Source organism: Anas platyrhynchos, chromosome 27 (assembly GCF_047663525.1).
Source record: "Anas platyrhynchos isolate ZD024472 breed Pekin duck chromosome 27, IASCAAS_PekinDuck_T2T, whole genome shotgun sequence".
In the NCBI taxonomy this organism is placed as follows: Eukaryota; Metazoa; Chordata; class Aves; order Anseriformes; family Anatidae; genus Anas; species Anas platyrhynchos.
This window is the reverse complement of record NC_092613.1, coordinates 8,659,117-8,676,223: the sequence shown is the minus strand read 5'-3', so window position 1 is coordinate 8,676,223 and position 17,107 is coordinate 8,659,117. Positions and strand designations below refer to the sequence as shown.

Here is a 17,107-nt window from a genome sequence, read left to right as displayed (position 1 = left end):
CCCAACGGCTGGACAGATATAAGGAGTTTTGGGTGCAAGCCGAAAATACAGAAAACGCCTTTGTGAGGGGCACTTTTTGGTGTCTGTTGCGGTGCAGGGGCTCGGGGCAGTGACCGACACCTCCCCGGTGTCAGGGTGCCTTTATCGCCGTGTCACAGCCAGGAATCCAGCCCGCTTGCGCCGCCGGTTATCTCAGGCGTCGCCTGATTACCGCAACCCCTGAGCCCACAGACAAAAAAAATAAAAAATAAATAAAACGAGGCCGGGGCGGCTGCGGGGCGTCATTTCTGCAGCCGGCGCTGCGCCGAGCCCCTGGGGGGCGGCAGAACGGGGGCTCCCCGGTCCGAGGGCAGCTCCACGACCCCCTCAGGAGCCGGTGCGGCGGGGCCGGGCCGTGCCCGTGAGGGAAATGCCGGGTAACGGCGGGGAGCGCTCCTCAGCCCCGTCCCCACCGTGAGGGGGCAGCGCCGGGCCCCGCCCGCCCCGGCCCCAGTGCGCAGGCGCGGCCGGGGGCTCGGTTCCCCTGGCAACGGGCGGCCCCGCCGCGGCCCGCCCGCCCCGGCAGCGCTGGGCCTGACGGCGGCGGCGGCGGGCCGAGGGATGGGGGCCGCCCCCCGCCGCCACCATGCTGCTGGGCAGGAAGCCGGAGGCGCCCCTCGGGGCAGGTGAGGCGGCGGCGGGGACCCCCCCGGGGTGTTTGGGGGGTTGCGAGGGGGGTGGCGGCGGAACAATGCGGCCTCCGGGCTCCCCTTCTGCCCAGCCCCGGGGCGCGGCGGGGCCGGGGGTGGGAGCGGGCCCCGCTCGGGGGGCTGCTGGGGGGGTGGTGGGGGCTGGAGGAGGCGGGCGGCCCCCCCCGGGGCTGCTTCAGCCCCCTCGGGGCCGTGACCGGGAGCCCGGGCCGGTCGGCTGTATCGCGACAGGGGCGCTGACGGGATGCGGTATCGCGATAGCAGCGTGGGTTTGATGTCGGGTGCGCTGAGCGGATCTGTTTTAGGGTCTTGAGCGGGGTTTGTCAGATGCTGGGCGAACCGACGCGACCCTCTTATTTATTTATTTATTTATTTATTTATTTATGTATGTATGTATTGCTTTCTGCAGCAAATCTGCTAATTCCCTCGTCTCATTTTTAAGGGATAACCTACTTCAAAGCTGCTCCGATCAAGTGCCTACCCGTGCGCTCATTTTCTATTGTCGCCCTCAATGAGGCTACTTTGGGATTATCCTGCTTAAGGAAAAAAAAAAGGGGGGGGGGAGTGCATTGGCTAAGGTTTCTTAAGGATGTGTTTGCAGTGCAAAAAGATGATGAAAAAAGAGAACCTCTAAGTTAAAAGCATCATAAATCCGGGTTTCCAAAGAGCTGTGTACTCTGAGGTATTAAAATACAGCCCAAACATCAGAGTTAAATTCTGAAGATTATTTAACAGCTGACAGAGAACTGAAGGTCTTACTCAAACATGAGGTGTGCTTTTATCATGTGTCTCTATCCGTGCGAATCGTTGTGACTAACTGGTTTGTGTATGGAACATTTCCAGCCAGGTTTGGAGACGGATTGTATGATTCCTATATGAGGATAGATCAGATCAGGTACCAAGAGTCTACAAATGAAGAACAAAGCCCCTCAGGACTTCCTTCCCTTGGAAGATCAAATGTGAGTATTTTAAAGTCTCCTGCGTGGGGGCTTGGTGTGGCATTGTATCTGACTATAGAGAGTAAATGAGACAAGAGGGATGTGGCAGCCTTTCAGTAGCTTATTTAGTATGGCTTTTACTAAATATAAAAACAGTACAGTATTTTGATGAACGTAAAACTTGCTAGGCAGCATCAGTAATCCAGTATTATTATCCTCAGCTCTTATTTTAATTAAGAAATTTATTTTACAAAGGGTTGAAGTGTTCTGCTCTGCCACCTGGTATGCTGATAAGTATGTAAACCTACACCTTTTGCTTCAACTCTTGCACATTTCCATTTCAGTTTCACTTATGAAAATTTCAGGACTTCAGTGGGGGGTTGTGTGTCTTCCAAACGCCTGACAGAAGTATCTTTCTTCTCTGAAAGCTTTGGCATTATCTTCCACTTCATTTGCTAGCAAAATAGGTCTTTATGGACTGAAGGTGTAAACGTGTTTCTCTACAGGAGCTGTGTTTCCTAAACAGGTGTGGAGTTACGGGATCTTTTCTTAAACTGTTCCAACTGAGCAGTAGTAGTGGTGTTCAGCTGTGCAGAGATCTGACCTTTATACGTGTCATAACCGTGTTTTGGCTGTTGTTGAGTTCTGGCAGAAGTGAAGGAGCTTGTGCTTAGGAGAAAAAAAAAAACAACACAACCCTCTAGAAAGTGAAAACAGACATTTCACCAAATAAGCTGCATTTGAAAATCATCACTTTGTGTAAACTTGTTGTAACAGACATTGGTAATGAATTTGGTCTGTGCCATTCACTGAGCAAATTCAGTAGTGCCGGTCTGTGTTTCCTCTTTTAGCAATACTGAGGGAGAGCAGCAGAAATGTACAGGTTTCAGGAGTAGTGGATTGTTTTGTGGGGGGCATGTGGGAAATCCTAAACTGCAGGGCTTAAGTCATAATTTAACTAGAATTGTTCATAACTGAACAGAAGCCAGTGCACTGGAACTGTCAGGTTAAATGCAAATATAATTGCATGACTGTTTTTTTTCCATGGTGTATCTTATCCTTCATCTATATTTTGTCCATCAAGCCTGTTAACTTTTTAAGACAAGACTAAGGATTGTAAAATGCCTAGTTTTGCCATGATAGCACATCAAAAAAATACAACCTTAGTGGCGGCTTGCAAGCAGGAACTGAGATGAAGTGTGCAGGGATTGTGATGCTCAGTTTTGATGGAAAAGTGTATGGATTTAAGTGATACTCAGTTTCTTTCTTTGCAAGATTTCTGTACTACGATTTAATGTAACGTGAGAGTTGCAAACTTCTGAGATATGCAGCTGTCCATTCCTTTCGTCTTAGTGATATAAGAGAGCATAAATATTTCTGCTTTGAGAATAGATGGGTTCAATTCAGTTTGTGAAAATAACTGATGAGCTTTTGACAACCCCACTGTGTAGGAACTGGGTTAACCGTTTTCGTATAAAACTTCATTTTAAGTGAGAAGGATGTGAAAATCTTTAATGTGGTGCCAGTTGTGCTGTCAGTCCAATTTCTGGGCTTCTAATAGCATATTTTATCAACAACAAAAACTGGGCGGCCTGTGATTACTAGAAGAAAGCTGCTGAAAGAAAGCTGATGTTAGCCAGAAGTCATCTGACTTGGTGTAGCTCTCCTGAGCTGGAAATTGCTCTCTATTTGTGGCTCACCGTCACGTGGCAAACGATTTTGGTCGCCTCCTGAGAATGAACTTTCAGTCCTTGCTGCTTATGGGTGTTAAGTCAGGTTTGAGATCCAAAGCCCCCTTCTCTAAGAAACAGTCTCAGGAGAAATGTAACTGTGAATTCCTTGTTTGCCTAGGAACTTAAAATACAAAATGTTTGCCCCAAACAACAGCACTATGGGAGTTGCTGTTGCTGCTGGATAGGAAGTATTTGAGTATTTGGATGCAACACTGTTTGCTAGGCCTTGTCATGGTGCTAAAATTGATGACATTCAGACGGTTAGCACCATTTTTTCACAACCAGATAGTGAAAGGAATTGATGTGATAGCTTCCATCTGTGCAGTACAGTAATGCCTTTTGAAGTCCTGGTGCTTAATTCATCCAGGTGACTGCAGGAAGCTGCTCCGCAGGGGCCTTGCTGATCTGAGCTGCCACGGGACGGCTCTGCACCAGGATGGCTCTCTGCAGAGCTGTTCTGCCACCTCTTCTGAAGCCAGGCTGGGCAACAGCTGCTTCTGTTGTGCACACAACTGAAACCCAAGTAGTAAGAACATGAAGTTTTGATTTCAGAGGTGAAAGTAAGACTCCTACTGATGAAGGGCAGGCTTTCTTCCCCCCTGGGTCCCCAGAAACTTCAGGAACCAAACAAGCATGAACCTCGTTCCACCCTTGTGTTCGCTGTTTGTTTGTAAACTTACTGTTTGTGTGTGCTCCGTTGAATAGCTGGCTCCGAAAATACGCCGCTCTTATCTCAGAGGTTCAGCCAGACTCCGAGAAAAAGGCGTTTATCCGAAGTTACCAGGGTTGGGCTTTGTTTTTCCACTTCAGGGTTTCTGGAAAGGCGTGTCTCTTACCGTACGCTGTGGTTTGGGGTTGATAGGACTCCGAGTAGTGGAACTTAGTAGGATAGATCTGATGGCATAGCCACCCCTGAGCTACAACTGAATTCTGCAGAAAATGCCCATTTTTTAGGCTCATGAGCAAAACTAGCCCTTCAAAGCAGTGCTGACTCCTAAGAGACATGTAGCTGGCTTTGGCAGGAGCATTCACTTCCCTTATTTACAGACTGTGCTAAGATGTTAGATTTTATGTAACTAAAAAGGAATTTGGTTTTATGGCTGTGGATCTGCAGGTTTATTTATATTTTTGTTTGATTCCTGTGTAGCTATTTTGGTTTTCAGGGATTCGGTTTGGCATGTGTCTCAAACCTTTATTTTTAGATTAAAGGACAGAATGGAAAACAGATGTTGCTACACTAGTCACAGCTTCTTCCTTGTTGCATGGGATGAAACAACACCTCCTTGCTGCCTGTCAGCAAGGAGCATCAGCGGGTAGAAAAGGGGAATAACTGCTGTGCAAATAAGGGACTGAACTCCAGGGAGTTCGACACTTACTAGCTTGTAAAAATGACAAGCTTGAAACATTTCACAATGCTTTTCTCACATTTATGTGCTGTTTCCAATGCATTCATTTCAGATGTAAATATTTTAACGTGACAGTGTGTGGCAGTGGTTACACGCTACTGACAAAGATGTTGGAGTAAAAGATATTCTTGATTATTGAGGGCTGCCAAGTCTCTTTTGTAGTAATTATTCAGCTATCATGATTCCAAAGGAAGTATGGATATGATGTGTTTTTCCTCGTTAAAAAAGAAAGAAGGAAAAAAAGCCACCAACAAATGTTTATGTATAGATAGAAATGAAATTTATATCATCATGTGTTTGATCTCATCCTGCTGTCATCCTTTTTCTCCATGTTCAGCTTGGTTACACCAGCCTTATGTCACTTGCTGTCATGTCTTTGTCTTCCACCGGCGTGCTTGTCTTTGCAATATTCCTGACACTTCTCTGCACGTTCTTGTCATGTTGCGTGTCTCAGACAGGTGCAAATTGCATCTGTTGTCGGTTGTGTTTGCTGCACCCACGTTTAAAGCTAAACATAGCCGTTCCCCCAGCTGTTTGCTGACCACGTGCATACTAGCAGGGATAGGTACTGCGTCCTTGTTGGAGTGTTTGATGCTCTGGGGTTCGCCCTGTAGGGACTTAAAAATATACCATGTTTGTGCACGTGCCTGTTCCAGTAAGTTGCTTTTTCTGCTCCCTTCTGTAATTACTCCTGTTGCTTGAGTTAGCTTAGGTAATACACTGAGCTCTTTATATCTAAAGGAGATGCAAAACATGCTGGTGTTTCTATTTGTGATGTTGCTTTCTTTCTTAGTCCATGCTTTAAAACATAAAGTAAAGGTGATTTTTTGTTTCTCCCTCTGTAGGTTTGTAGCAACAAACTTGCCATGAAGGATCACCCTCTGACTGGAAGTCAGGTCAAAGTGGAGCAATTATTTGAGGACTCTGGTAACAGAAGGAGTAGTACTCTTCAGTCCACAGGAATTACTGGTTCAGAAAGATCTCTTCCTTCCCTGGCAAAAGATAAGAGTATAGAGAGCTTAAGCACTTCTAAAGGTGGTGTTAGTTCCTCAAAAGCACACAAAGCCATTTCCCAAGCTCCAGAGCAAGCTGTCAAACAGTACAAACACCAATTATCTGCTTATGAGCAGCAAGAGATATTCAATTTCTCTGAAATTTACTTTGTGGGTCCAGCTGCGAAAAAGAGGCAAGGAGTAATTGGTGGTCCCAACAACGGAGGCTACGATGATGACCAAGGCAGCTACATTCACGTGCCCCACGACCACCTTGCTTACAGGTATGAAGTGCTCAAAATCATTGGCAAGGGCAGTTTTGGACAAGTTGCTAAAGTCTACGATCACAAACTCCACCAACACTTAGCCTTAAAGATGGTTCGCAATGAGAAGAGATTCCATCGGCAAGCAGCAGAAGAAATTCGGATTCTGGAGCACCTGAAGAAGCAGGATAAAACTGGCAGCATGAATGTTATTCACATGCTGGAGAGCTTCACCTTTCGGAACCACATCTGTATGACTTTTGAACTCTTGAGTATGAACCTGTATGAGCTGATTAAAAGAAATAAGTTTCAGGGCTTCAGCATCCAGCTGGTACGCAAGTTTGCTCACTCGATACTGCAGTGCTTGGATGCTCTCTATAGGAACAAAATCATACACTGTGACTTGAAGCCAGAAAATATCCTCCTGAAACAGCAAGGGAGGAGCGGAATCAAGGTCATAGATTTTGGGTCCAGCTGTTTTGAGCACCAAAGAGTCTACACATACATTCAGTCTCGATTTTATCGAGCACCAGAGGTAATCCTAGGAAGCCGCTATGGGATGCCCATAGATATGTGGAGTTTTGGCTGTATTCTGGTGGAACTATTGACTGGATACCCTCTTTTTCCTGGAGAGGATGAGGGAGACCAGCTGGCTTGTATGATGGAACTTCTGGGAATGCCCCCTCAGAAGCTTTTGGATCAATCCAAGCGAGCCAAGAACTTCATCAACTCCAAAGGTCACCCGCGCTACTGCACTGTAACTACACATGCGGACGGGAGAGTGACCCTTAACGGGAGTCGCTCGCGGAGGGGGAAAATACGAGGTGCTCCAGGGAACAAGGACTGGGTGACAGCACTGAAGGGCTGCGACGATCCCTTGTTCATCGAGTTCTTAAAAGAATGCCTCAGCTGGGATCCTTCGGTGCGCATGACTCCAAGTCAGGCTCTAAGGCACCCGTGGATTTGTAAACGAACACCCAAACCGCCCAGCACTGACAAAACCTCCAGTAAACGGATATCGAGCTACACAAGTTCCTTCACGGGAATTGGTTCTAAGTTGCCTCCTGTAGTTGGGGTAGCAAACAAGCTGAGAGCGAATTTAACCTCCGACTCCAGCGGCAGTATACCTCTATGTACTGTGCTGCCAAAGCTGGTCAGCTAATAGCGGGCTCTGTGGCTCCAGAACACACACCTTGTATTTTAATCGTTTGTTAATAACGTGTAAGGAAGTTAAATGCAGAGGTTTTTAATGGATTTTACTTTTTATTAGAGGATGAATCTTGAATATAAAAAGTTTAGTCAAAATGTAAACTTTTAAAGGGCTAACTTTTATCAAATTGTTTCTCTCACAACATGGTGCATATACCGCTCTGGATAGGTCAGCTCCTCTGCTGAGTAAAATGAGTTTGACAGATGTGCTATTTAATAATGCTGTTTTAGACATCAAACTTTCTTATCAAGACGGTTTAGAAGATTATGTTGCTTAAGACAGCAAGGGAAAATAATTTAAAATGCATATTTTCAGTTAATCCCCAAATTAATTAATTTTATTTGGGGGAATGTTTTTACATCTGTAGTCAAAAGCACAAGTGCATTAACGTAATGCATTAAGAACTTGCTTGCAAATGGCTAACTTACGTTTGAAGAATTTGATTTCTCTGTGCTGCTTTTCCCTTACCTATTCTGACTGAGATTTTTAAAAATACCATGGGATATAAACACCAAGAGAGTTTGGTGTTGAAATTTTGTAGTCTGATTTTAATTTTTTTATTTTTTTTTTTTCAGAAGAGCTTGGAAATGGCACAGAGCACAGGATATGTCTAAATCAAAACAATTTCTGTGCACTTGCTATCTCCCTTAAAAACCTATGGAAAACTGACAAGGAAATTCAGATTCAGCACTGGTCCATCACAAGTGTGGACCAGTGTGTTCAGGCTTAATGAATCGATTATATGTTTTTTGGAGCTCAGATTTAAAAAAAATCAGTTCTGCCAGGTGTGTGTGTGTGTGGATTTTGTGTGTGTGTGTGGTTTTTTTTTCTGTGTTGTTTCCAAAACAAAAATGTTGAATTTAAGGAACCATCGAATCTGGGGTCTGTTCTACACGTTTGAGATTCTGATCATTTTAAAAATGTCTTTGTTGTGTAGAGTGAATTCCATTGCATTAGGTGGAGCTCTTTTAATAAAAAAGCAAAGATGCCGCCCTGGTCAGATAAGGAAAAGATTTGAAGGCCCAGAACTATAACTAGAAAACATGTGGGACAAGCCTAAGTGGAAGAGTGCTCTGAGATCTCACCGTAACCTATAAAATATCAGGAAAAACCAATAAGTTGCAAAAATTGGTGGATCCAAATCAAAGTACATCATGGGATGAATCGTTTTATTTCTAATCATATTCCTTCAGGTCTTTGAGAGATGTTTCTGCATGCTCGAGATGTATGAGCTTATATTTCCTTTATCTTCCAAGAACATGAAATGGTGGTGTGACCTGTAATGACAACAGCACAACTTGTTCTGGTTGTTAGTACTTGGAGCCATATGGCCCGAGTCCATTTACAAAAGCATCTGATCTCTTGCCAGGTGCCTGAACACAATTTTAAATACAATTTAGAGCTTTTATGAAGAGAGGGTTTTAAATTTAATGAGTTTCTCCGTAGCAGGTTTCTGATGTTAAAACAAGGAGACTCTCATTATACAAACAAAGGAATTATCAGGGTGATTTTTAAGATAAGGTGACCACGTGTTCAATACGAGACCCTTCTTCTGAGAAGATGGGGCTGCATTTTCTGCTCTGTTTTAATTACAGCACTTGGGAAATGCTGGATGGAGGCTTTTGTGAAAAAGCCAAAAGACAGACCCAGAGCTCCAAACTTTCCCGGGCTGCTGCTCAAACTGAGTTTCTCACGCATTAGGTTTTCCCAAGTTCTTTTGTTTTATGAGTATGAATGCAATAGGCTTAGTAATAATATGAAAATAATGTAGTCTAGCCTTTATCTGTGCAGCTACAAGTAATACCAGTGTGTGTGCAGTGCTCATGGCTCACTTCATAATAATGCAGGACTGGTATTTTTTATTTGGCTCAGCCTAGTGAAGTTTTATTTGAATGGAGAATCAGGAAAACAGGGAGGGAAGTGGTAGAATAGACCACCAATTTTAGCAGAATCTCTAGAAATGGGGCATGTTTTGTCAAAGCCAGAAATATTATTCTTCCTTCTCTGCCCTTCCCCATATGCGTTTTCAACATATTTTTTTTTTTAAATGTACGTGGGGAGTGAGGAGCAGTAACTTGGTAAGAAAGAAGCGTAGACAAAGAGCATTTTATGTAGAAAAACTATAAAGTGATGGTGGTGTTTGGAACCTGCAGGAAGGCAGGAGAGTGTCCGTGTGCTAGGAGCTGTGCAAAGAGAAGGTGAAATAGCCCTTCTGCAGAAGTAGCAAGTAGTGTCTTGGTTCTAGGGCATTTTTATCTCTAAAATGCCAGATGCAGAATGATTAGATCTGGTTACTAGCAGGTAACTTCCAATGTCACAGCCCCTAGCATACGTACAGTGCTCTCACTTAAAGCTTGTGCTGTGAAACTACAAATACAATCATTATTTGGCAAGAATATGGCTTTTTTACCTAGAAAATGTGTTCATCTTGACCTGATGAAACAAGGTGCTCCTTGAGTTGTGTATGGCTAAGAATCAATCTCACTTACCTGGGACTGTTCCTATAGTTCAAAGCCAAGTGCTGAGCTGTCTTGCTGATCTGGGGCTCTTGCCTACACAGCCATAGCAGATGAGAAGCAACAAGAAGCAGCTTCAGAAGATTTTTGCTGTGTTGAAGGGTTTCTTCATCACCCAGGGAATACAGCTAACAATATTTTGAGCTTGTTTCCATTTACTAAGCCCCCATTTTCTTTATAAAATACTTGATTCAAGGAAGTGTGACACACTATTCCCAAAGCAGGAGAGCCCGTCAAGTTAGCTGAATGATTTTGTGTCTGGGACATTTCACCTGGTGAGTTAGCACAGGAGGTGCACGCAGCCACGGGGCCGGAGCAGAGGCTGTGCTGCTGAACAGCATCAGCTGGAAACCGCGCGTGCACTCACAGTGGCTGTCGTCACCGAGATACAGTCGAGTCTCAATTTCACACTGATTTCACAAATTCTCACGAATTTTTGGAAAGCTGAACACTAAGGAGGTCTGAAATCAGTAGAAGTTCATCATTTTAATCATTTGTGATAGTGGTTAGGATGTTGAATGAATGTGATACAAAACTTGTCTAAATAGAATAACGGAGCGGCGCTGATTTCTGAGGCACCTCTTCGTTTTGCAGGGCTGTTAATCTGCCAGCACTAGTGAGGTTCCACTGGAACCTGAATCATGCTCTTCTAGGAAGTTAGCACAAGACAAATGCGATTTACTTGAGTTTGTAACAGACATCACATTTCTAAGAATCTTAATGAAGTCACCCAAACTTGTTTTAAACTGTTCTTTCCAATGTTTCCTGTCTGACTGCACACGTTGTTAGTCTCTGTATGGTGAATAACATGCTCTGTTTATTGTTTGCATCTTAGCTGTTTGTTTTAGCAATATTTTATAGAAACAAGTGGCAAGGCATGGGCGTCACATCCGACAGATACACGTTGCTTTTACACTGGGGTCCAAATATCTTACGGCTGTCCTAGTTGCAAGGAGAAACTTTGTTTTGGTGTGAACTCAGCGGGACAGTAACGTATCACTGTGGAACATGGTACTACACACACCAACCCGGGCTGCGTTCAGGTCTGCACAGCTCTGATCGTCCTGGTGGGAGCTTGTTTCACACCAGGGATCTGAGCACGGAGGTTGTCTGCGTACACCAGGTACTCCGTGCCAGAGGTTTTTATCCATCCATTTTGGGTAGGAGCTCTAGGAGTTCAGAACAAACTAATCTGAACGTTTCAAGGCACGTTTTGTGGGCGTGTGATGCAGTCTGAGCTTGTTTACAGTAATTGTGACCTGTGAGGACTTCCATGCAGTTAGAAGCTGTTAAAGGTAGGAAATTATGAATAGAGGTTCTTTGCAATGGTCATCCTCTTCGAAACTACCTCTGAAATAAACCTAGGGTCCTTTTTAAGGGGGTATGCACTGCAGACTGCAGCTCTCTCTCTTTTTTTAATACTGATAGCTGCTTTGGCTGCCGAACATATACATGATGATCTCAGCAATGTCTTACTAATCCTCGCCACACAAGCAAAAGGCTGATTCTGCACCCAGAGATCTGTGCTGAAATGATTGATACAAATCCCCTGCCTGCCAAAGTTTAATACTGTTGTGGAAGGGAAGAGCCAAAATAACACGGGAAGGTCTGCAGTACTTCTGTGCGGTACTCAGCTGAGATTCAAAGCAAACCACACTGAAAACCCTTTTCCTTAATAGAAAAACTTGCAACTTTTTCATGCCTTGAGCACTCGGAGTTGTGGGTACCCAGCAGTTTTGAAAACTGGACATCATGGTTTTATGTTGAGAGTATAACAAAGATACCACTTCACTCTTTTTTTTTTTTTTCTTAATTTGATACGGGTTTGGGGAAATGTATACACTTCATCCTTCACATAAAGGAGCCCTTGAGTGTTGTAAAACTCCACTAAAATCTTAGCTTTTTACTCCCACTGTCACGTGTAAAACCCTTGGGGTGTCAGAGCAGTCTTGCATAGGTGAACATGGTCGCTGCCCTCAGAGGGTGCAGTGACTTAACCCAAACGCAGTTCTTGCAGGCTGGCTAAGGAGGTCAGTAAGCTGAAAGAACAACCCGTGTTCCCTATACATAGTACTGTGCCTTATCATTTTACCAGCCTACATCTGTCTTGGTGCAATCAAATGACTATTCAGGGGTTCTTAAACATCGCAGATGTTCACACTCAATGTCAATACGTCTAAAGAACTTGCAGGTTAGCCTTTTTATTATAAATATTGTGAAGAGATGTAATAAGGTGGAAATGTAGAAAACACTTAAGGTGCATGTGAATATAACTCTCTGTGAAGGAACACTTTCGAAATAAGTCAGTCTCAAACTATGTATCTAAATGTAATGGGCAGATATTTCCTAAAGTTGTACTTTGGTTCATTTTTAAAAGAAAATAAATGCATAATTTTCTTTAGCAACAGACTGTGCAAATTCCTGAAAGACATACTTGGATTAATATATACGGAATACACGTAGATATTTGATTATTTCCAGGTGGTGTGGCTTACTTTGTATTGCCAGATCCTAACTTCTGTGGCATCTAGAGATCAGCAGAGAATTTTCAGGCCGCGCGAGCAGATGATTTCAGCGTGCCAGTGCTAAATGTGATGAGCGCTCTGATCTGACGGACGTTCTTCCCATTAACAGGGCCATAATTAGAACTTACCAAAGTTTTGCCATAGCATTGTCTGCTTGTCACTTTCTTATTTAGTCCACTGCAGAGCTTTTTAAAGCTCAGAATCCTGCTTATCCCTAGGCTGCAAGGAGAAATCCAGTAATAGCCACTTAAGGAAGATTTGCTTTTATTAGAAACCTATAAATGGGTAACTTACAGTACACAAGTGGATATTGGAATAGTTTGGAGATGAAATCATCCCGCAATAAAAAGGTCTCTAGCTACGACCTATCCGAATAAATGATGTAAGTTACGTGCAGAAAGTTTGCAGGCAACAGAGTGAATTTTTTCCTTACTCGTTTTAATGTGGGTGAACGTCAGATGTTTGATTAAAAAATAAATAAAAATCACAGCCTGGAAACAGTAACAGAATATGTTCATACAGGCAGTTCAGTGATCTTTGATTTTATTTATGTTTGCAGTGTGGATTTCCATGCGTGTAGCCTGTAGGCACAGTTGTTTCTCAGCCTGCTGCGATTGCTGGTTTTCAGGGCTCAGCCTCTGTTAGGATTTTGTGGCATTTTCCCAGGCACAGCACCCCGTGAAAAAGAGCAGCCTTATCTCGCCACGCCATGGGGAAGGACGAGGTGCTGTGCTTCACGGCTTCTGCTCTTCGGGGTTACACGGCCTGCTGTGCGCTACCCGAGGACAGGGAACCGAGCACCGGGCTGCGCTCAGGTAACTCATCCTGCCTGTCTGCCTTGTGCTGAGGAACACCGGTGTAAAATCTGCACCTTTGCACAATTCAATCATTAATTAATGGGTTTCTTAAAGGAAAAATTAACCAGGAGATTCTCGAATCATTTTGACAAGCAGAAGAGGAGGAGATTTACTAGATTTACTCGCATTTTGCCCTACTCCCTTTGGTTCATTGGCCCTAACTCCCCCTTACAAAGCGAGGGGGCAACGTCCTGCACGGCCGAGGTGTTCAGCACAACTTGCTTTAGAAGCAGCTGCAGCAGTCTAGCAAGGGAGTTGTTTATTTTTAAAAGTCATGTTTTAAAAATACAGGCTGAGGGGTTTTGTTTGTTTTCTTAAGCCACCCAATAATTTATGCTCATAAACCAGAACTGTTCCCTGGTGAGCGGCTACCCCAGAGCTGCAGATTTGGGAGCTCTGCTCGGCACCTTTCAAAGGGACCTGCTGCTTCTGCGAAGTGCCAAGAAGTTCCTAGGGGAAAAAAAAGCCATTCTGCATGGCCTCAAAATTGCAAAGATTCTGGATGCTTTCTGGTGACAGGAATAGCATGAATTGCTGATGGTACCTGGACTCATGGCAGGGCAGCATCCCGTCCACCTCCTTCCAGAGGAGCACCCTGCTCGTACCATGGCTGCAGGGGGGCATGAGGTATCGGGGCTGTCACACCGCATCTGCCAACCCTCAGCAACAACCCGCACCATCCACACTCCTCGGGCTGTCCCGGGCTGCATCTCCTGCTGTGCTGGTGAGGACGAGCTGCCTGGCAGCCCCGCACCGAGCTCTGTGGTGCAGGTGGCAGCAATGACAGCAGCAGCAGCTGGAGCCTGCCAGAGCTCTGGGGTGGCTCCCGACTCTCTCATACAGACATGCAGGAGGGGTTCGCCTGTGACTCAGGGTGGTGTGGACTGCAGAGGGGAATCTTGCCCATAATTAGGTTTTCTTTAAGCATCAGCTAATAAGCTAGTGCTAGTCTCCGTGTGATTCATCTAATCCTTTTTAGAAACGAAGCCCTTTGCAGCACAGGAGGTGAATGAATGGGAGGCAGCGCCGGGTTTGTTTCCCTTCCCCTTGTCAGATCAGCCTGAAGCGCTTTACAAACACTTCGGGACAGCCACATGCGCAGATGCCCAGAGCTCCCTTTTCCTCTGAAGACTTTTCTTGTCCTCACACGCGTGTGCCTTCTTGAACACAGCGTGCCCGACATACCCAGGCTGTTTCCCTGCCGTGCCACCCCTGTCCCCCCGGTGTTTGTGCAGACCCCATGGACGAGCAGGGCTGGACTCGGCACCGGGCACCCACGGAGGTTGAACTTATAAGGAGCTGAAGGAGGGCTTGGAGTGGGATTGCAGGGAGATGGGCTCATCGGCACGAGCCCACGGCCGAATTTCCTCTGGCAACGCGGGTTTAAAGGAGCTGCCCCTTACGTGAGCTCCAGTTTGTTTGCTTTGTCTGGAGGGCTGAGATGCCTGCCTGAAGTAAGCCCGGCCATTCTTAGCGGCTGAGAGCAGCTTTCTAAAGATGACCAAGGGCCAGCCCCGGCCTCCTGCCGAAGTGTGGAGCCTTGTAAGGGTTTGTGCTGCCTGGAAACTGGCATCGGGCTCTGCAGGTGGAGGAGGGAGCATTGGGGAGAGTTGGTTTTCTGGGCTAGGGGGTGATAGGTTAGAAGACAGAGAGCACAGTTAGGGTTAAGTGTCATTAAGCAGAGAAGGGGATGAAAGAAAGGAGAAATAAAGCTCTGAGGTGATGCAGAGCAGCGTGCCCCCTGGCTGGCAGCCCTCGAGGAGGGGGAAGCAGCTCTGGCAGGGCAGGACTCAGAAAAAAAAAAACAGGATTTCTGCCCTGCCTGCTCAGCTGGAGCTTCTGCAGCTCCCGCTGGCCATCCTGCCACAGGTGAAGGATGAGAAAGGAATAAAGACCTCACTCGGTGCTTCTGTGGCTCCGACAGGTGATGCTGGAGGTCACCCACGTCCAACACGGCCCCGGTGACAATTTCTGCTGTTCGGCCACGACACGGGGTGAGAGCAGCGCCGAGCTCGGGAGCGACAGGAGCTGCAAGGCGTTGGTGATGGATGGCAGAAACGAGGTGATACTGGAGGTCTGGGCAGCCAGCTGTAAAGTCATCACCTAGGAAAGGTCACGCGAGTGATTCCCACCAGACGTTCCTGCTCTCAGATCTAAGCACTAAATAAATGCACCAGCAAGCAGGGGTGGATTAAAAAAAAAAAAAAAAAAAGTGGTTTTTTTTTTTTGGTATGAACATGGAGAGGCGGTGATTTTGGGCCCCATCTGATGCTCACCCCCCTCTGATCTTCAGCAGTGCCCCCTAATTCATCCCCACGAGGCACTGGGGGGTCTGGGCTGGGCGTACTGGGCTGTGCTGGCTGCTCCCTGCCCCCCTGGGACAGGCTGCCGAGGGCGGGCGGGTGTTTGGGGTGAGCGGGGGGAAGCCCCCGGTTATTTTGGGAGATGGAGCAGGGAGGCAAAGGGCCCGGCTTTCATTTTCCAGCCAGCTGGTGCTGATTCAGGCTGGATTTGCAGCGACAATTGGTGGGGCTGAGCCCCCGAGGGCCTGGTGAGGGGTCCTTGCTGCCGCGCTGGGTGCAGTTCTGCCTCCCCCATCTGATTTCTCACTGTGTGAGACCCCGGCAGGGCTTTGGGGAGAAGCACCAAGCTGGCTAGTGGGTAAAAAAGAGGCAAGACCTCCCCGTCAGCTCTTCTCCTTTTCTTTCCCAGGCTGGCGGGATCACATGCCTTGCCATAATTATTTCCAGCCCTCCCTTTAGCACTTGCAGGACGAAGCGTGACCCTTCGACACATCCCCATGTGATGGGAAACGCACCAGAACGACACAAAGCTTTATAAATACTCTTGGATGATTCATTTATTTATTTATTTTTTCCTATTAGACAACAGCCCGAGCACCGTGCGTCCTTCCCGCAGTCTGTCAGCCCTCGCTGCCGCTACCTGAAGCTGTCCCAGGCCCTGGTCTCGCTCTGGGGTCCGGCAGCGCTGCAGGGAGCTGGCCCGGCCCCCCCCAAGGAGCCATGGGGGAGCTCTGGGTGGGCCCAGCTGCAGGTGGGCTCCCCCTTAACGCCCCCGTGTCCTGGATCTCGCTAGCAGAGATCTTCCCCCATGGCAATGCTGCGGGATCGAGCGCAGGGCAAGTGCTAGGAAATATTGGTGGCATCTGAACCGCAGGACACAGCTTTGAGCCTGCACCCGCCTCCTGCCAGCTCCGTGCTGGATCCAGCACCCCCCGGCATACACCAGCATCCCAAACCTTGGTGTGCAGGTGCTGCTCGTGTTCCTGCCCCGATCCCAAAAGCTGCTGGGGCCGAGCAGTCCCAGGCCCTTGTGAGAGCATCCCCGCTGCCACCAGCGGCCCGGCGGGACCGAGCAAAACCTCAACAGCGCAAACAAATCTAACCCACCCAAACAAACAAACACTCCTGGCCCCCAGAATGAAATAAATCAAGATCGATAGGCCTCACCTAGCTGCTGTTGCTATTTTTTTTCAGTTGCTACATAAACAGTTTTATTTCTGGCTCGCGCCGCGTGCCAGGTCACAGCCCGCTGCAATGCAATCGCTGTTGTTGCTTTCAGCACGGATACGGCGGTTTGGGAGCAAAGGCCTTCCAGCATGGCCCCGCAGCAGCTGCTCGGCCTGACCCCGGCTCTTTTCGCCCGTTGCTCGGTGCCCCGAGTGTTTTTCCACCGAGCACAGCAACACCGATAAAGCCCCGTCAGCACCCTGCAGCCGCGGCCGAGCCCATGGGTGCTGCCCCTCAGCCTAACGAGCTCCCCGGCTGATTGCACCTTGTGCTTCGGCATCGGTCCTGGCCTCTCACAGCCTCCTCTTTTTGGGTTTAGATTACGATTTTTTTGTCATTTCAGTGCTGTGCTTCCCTTTCCCTGCTCCCCTTTTCCCTGCAGGCAACGCTCGTTGTTTGCACCTGGGTGCATGGGGTTCGGTGAGGCCTCGCTGCTGATTGCTGAGTT

At 46.9% G+C, this 17,107-nt stretch overlaps 1 protein-coding gene across 3 annotated transcripts; it reads left to right on the top strand.

The window, feature by feature from the left end:
• Nucleotides 1-364: 364 nt before the first annotated feature.
• DYRK3 (dual specificity tyrosine phosphorylation regulated kinase 3) lies at nucleotides 365-12,154 on the top strand. 3 transcript variants are annotated; one of them, XM_027444908.3, is made up of 3 exons: nucleotides 365-665; nucleotides 1,537-1,648; nucleotides 5,612-12,154. In XM_027444908.3, exons 1-3 carry the CDS (start codon nucleotides 601-603, stop codon nucleotides 7,181-7,183), a joined length of 1,749 nt encoding a protein of 582 aa, XP_027300709.1. In that variant the 5' UTR covers nucleotides 365-600; the 3' UTR covers nucleotides 7,184-12,154. The 3 variants fall into 3 exon arrangements, with proteins under 3 accessions (XP_027300709.1, XP_027300708.1, XP_038024327.1); XM_027444907.3 differs by having other exon boundaries at nucleotides 372-665; nucleotides 1,533-1,648; XM_038168399.2 differs by lacking the exon at nucleotides 365-665 and adding an exon at nucleotides 820-970 and having other exon boundaries at nucleotides 1,533-1,648.
• Nucleotides 12,155-17,107: the final 4,953 nt, after the last annotated feature.

Bases quoted from the DNA above. Each gene is read 5' to 3' on its own strand.
- DYRK3 (XM_027444908.3), top strand. From the start codon at position 601: ATGGGGGCCGCCCCCCGCCGCCACCATGCTGCTGGGCAGGAAGCCGGA. The intron at 666-1,536 runs GTGAGGCGGCGG...ATTTCCAGCCAG, and splicing joins GGAGGCGCCCCTCGGGGCAG to GTTTGGAGACGGATTGTATG. The intron at 1,649-5,611 runs GTGAGTATTTTA...CTCCCTCTGTAG, and splicing joins CTTCCCTTGGAAGATCAAAT to GTTTGTAGCAACAAACTTGC.